Source organism: Atta colombica, unplaced genomic scaffold (genome assembly GCF_001594045.1).
Source record: "Atta colombica isolate Treedump-2 unplaced genomic scaffold, Acol1.0 scaffold14, whole genome shotgun sequence".
Lineage (NCBI taxonomy): Eukaryota > Metazoa > Arthropoda > Insecta > Hymenoptera > Formicidae > Atta > Atta colombica.
Genome location: NW_017259228.1, coordinates 707,913 through 710,262, shown reverse-complemented (window position 1 = coordinate 710,262; position 2,350 = coordinate 707,913). Strand labels below are relative to the sequence as shown.

At 33.7% G+C, this 2,350-nt stretch overlaps 1 protein-coding gene across 1 annotated transcript in view; it reads right to left on the bottom strand.

Annotated features, from left to right (window-relative positions):
• The window catches only part of LOC108684732 (CAD protein), a 29,611-nt gene that overhangs the window by 20,479 nt on the left and 6,782 nt on the right, over positions 1 to 2,350 (bottom strand). Inside the window, exons 8-11 of the mRNA XM_018189194.1 lie at positions 1,642 to 2,194; positions 966 to 1,341; positions 471 to 897; positions 160 to 271 (exon numbers count right to left, since the gene is read on the bottom strand). Coding sequence (XP_018044683.1) covers positions 160 to 271; positions 471 to 897; positions 966 to 1,341; positions 1,642 to 2,194 — 1,468 coding nt within the window. The remainder of the gene's footprint in view (positions 1 to 159; positions 272 to 470; positions 898 to 965; positions 1,342 to 1,641; positions 2,195 to 2,350) is intronic.

Genomic DNA, 2,350 nt, shown 5'->3' with positions numbered 1-2,350 from the left:
ATTTTGTTTTATATATATATATATATATATATATATATATTTCCTAACTGTAAATAAAATTAACGTTTGTACCTGCAAGGCGAGAAAAGGAAAACTGCGGTACTTTCACTCCAACTTTTCCACAGCCAGCTAAAACATCCACAGGTTCAATCGTTTCGCCAATGATTAAACGAGTTGCTGTCGCAACGAAATCGTGATCTAAAGTTTTTGAGACAAAAGGGAAAGATCTGGATACTCGTACATTACACTCAATAACTTTCAGCTCGTTATCCTAAAACGTAATTATTAATTTTTATTAAATATAAAATATAATAAAATTTATTTATTTATATAATTAATATTTTTTATGTCTAGCTAAGCAATAAAAGTATACCTGTAGTAATGGTACATGTAAATATTAAAATGTTATATACTATCAAACTTAATTAATCAATTTTCGACTACATAAAAACAAAGCATATGACGTCTACCTTCGCAATCAGCTGCATGTTAAAAGGACCAGTGACTCCCAAAGATGCTGCTACTGCTTTCGAGATGCTTTTTATCTTCATCAGAGTTTGCGTATTGATGTCTTGTGGTGGTGTTACTAATGTAGCATCACCAGAATGAACGCCAGCATTTTCCACATGTTCCGATACTGCCATGCATAAAATAATCCCTTCGTAAGCCACGACATCGACATCAATCTCCTTTGCCTCGAGAATAAACTTTGATATTACCACAGGATGTTCTTTACTAACTTCGCTTGCACTTTTTAAATAAGATTCAAGATCTTGATTCGAGTAAGCAACATTCATTGCAGCACCACTTAGCACGTATGAAGGCCTTACGAGACATGGATAGCCGACTTCCTCGCAAAACTCAATCGCGGACTTCAAATTTGTCAGTTCCTTCCATCTAAAATAATATAAAATATCAATTATGTTGTAGGAATTATCAAAACAAATATTAAATAAAATTTGTACCTCGGCTGCGATATGCCGATACTGTCGAGCATACGAGAGAATTTAAAACGATTTTCGGCACCGTCAACTGATTCCGGGGAAGTTCCGAGAATTCGAGCTTGTTGTCTATGCAGATCCATAGCAATGTTGTTAGGTAGTTGTCCACCCATGGAAAGTATTATACCTTCAGGACATTCACAGTCGTATATGTCCATCACAACTTCGAAGGAGATCTCCTCGAAATACAATCTATCGCTCATATCATAGTCTGTACTGACTGTTTCTGGATTGTAATTCACCATTATGGTTTTACGTTCAAGATTTCGCAATTCACGCAGACAACTCACGGCACACCAATCAAATTCTACTGAACTACCGATTCTGTACACTCCAGAACCTAAAAAAATATTAAATTTTTTTATTTAATACTTTTATTCAATAATTATATTGTTGTTTATGTTTATCTTTAAATTATGTTTAAATATCTAATTTCTTTATATCGCTAATCTTTTATTAGCTAAATATATTTTTTATTATATTTCTTGTGAACCAAGTTTCTTGAATAAAAGTAGAATTTTGCTGTTTATAACTATCTCATTAAACGATTCTTTATTAGTATTATTTTTTATAATTATTTAGTTTTGTTACTGAAAAAGATTTTGTCGCGATCAATTATTTATTTTATGTAATACTATACCTATCACCATTGTATAACCGCCAGGGAACTCTACGTCGTGAGTAGTACCATTGTACGTTAAATAAAGATAATTAGTACTGGCTGGCCATTCAGCGGCCACTGTGTCAATTTGTTTGACCATCGGTCGGATTTTGTGTTCTTGTCTCTGTATTCTGACAGCCAATTCGGAGCTTTTCACTATGGCGGCAATCTGTTTGTCCGAGAAGCCGATTTGCTTTGCGCCCAGCAGTAAATCGCGTGTGAGTTTCGTATGATCGGTATTCTCCAGGAGTACGTGATAATCGATGATGTTCTTCATCTTCTCGAGGAACCAGCGATCTATCTTGGTGAGTTTATATAATCGGTCGATCGAATAACCGGCTTTAATCGAAGCTGCGAGAACAAACATTCTCTTATCTGTTGGCTTCTCCAATTCTTCATCATTTATCGGCTTCACGTAAGGATCAAAGCCATTTACATTTTCATTGACCATTCTCAATGCCTTTTGGAAGGCTTCCTCGAATTTACGACCTATTGCCATCACTTCGCCTACACTCTTCATGGAGCTACCAATCTTGAAAAATGTCCAATATCACAGTTATAACAAAATAATATACATTTTAATATAAACTACGTTAAAATAAAGAGAATTCTTGTAAATATAATTTATCAATAAAAATTATGTAATTTTTCTTTGATTAATTAGTTTTCTTTTTTATAGTTCTTAATA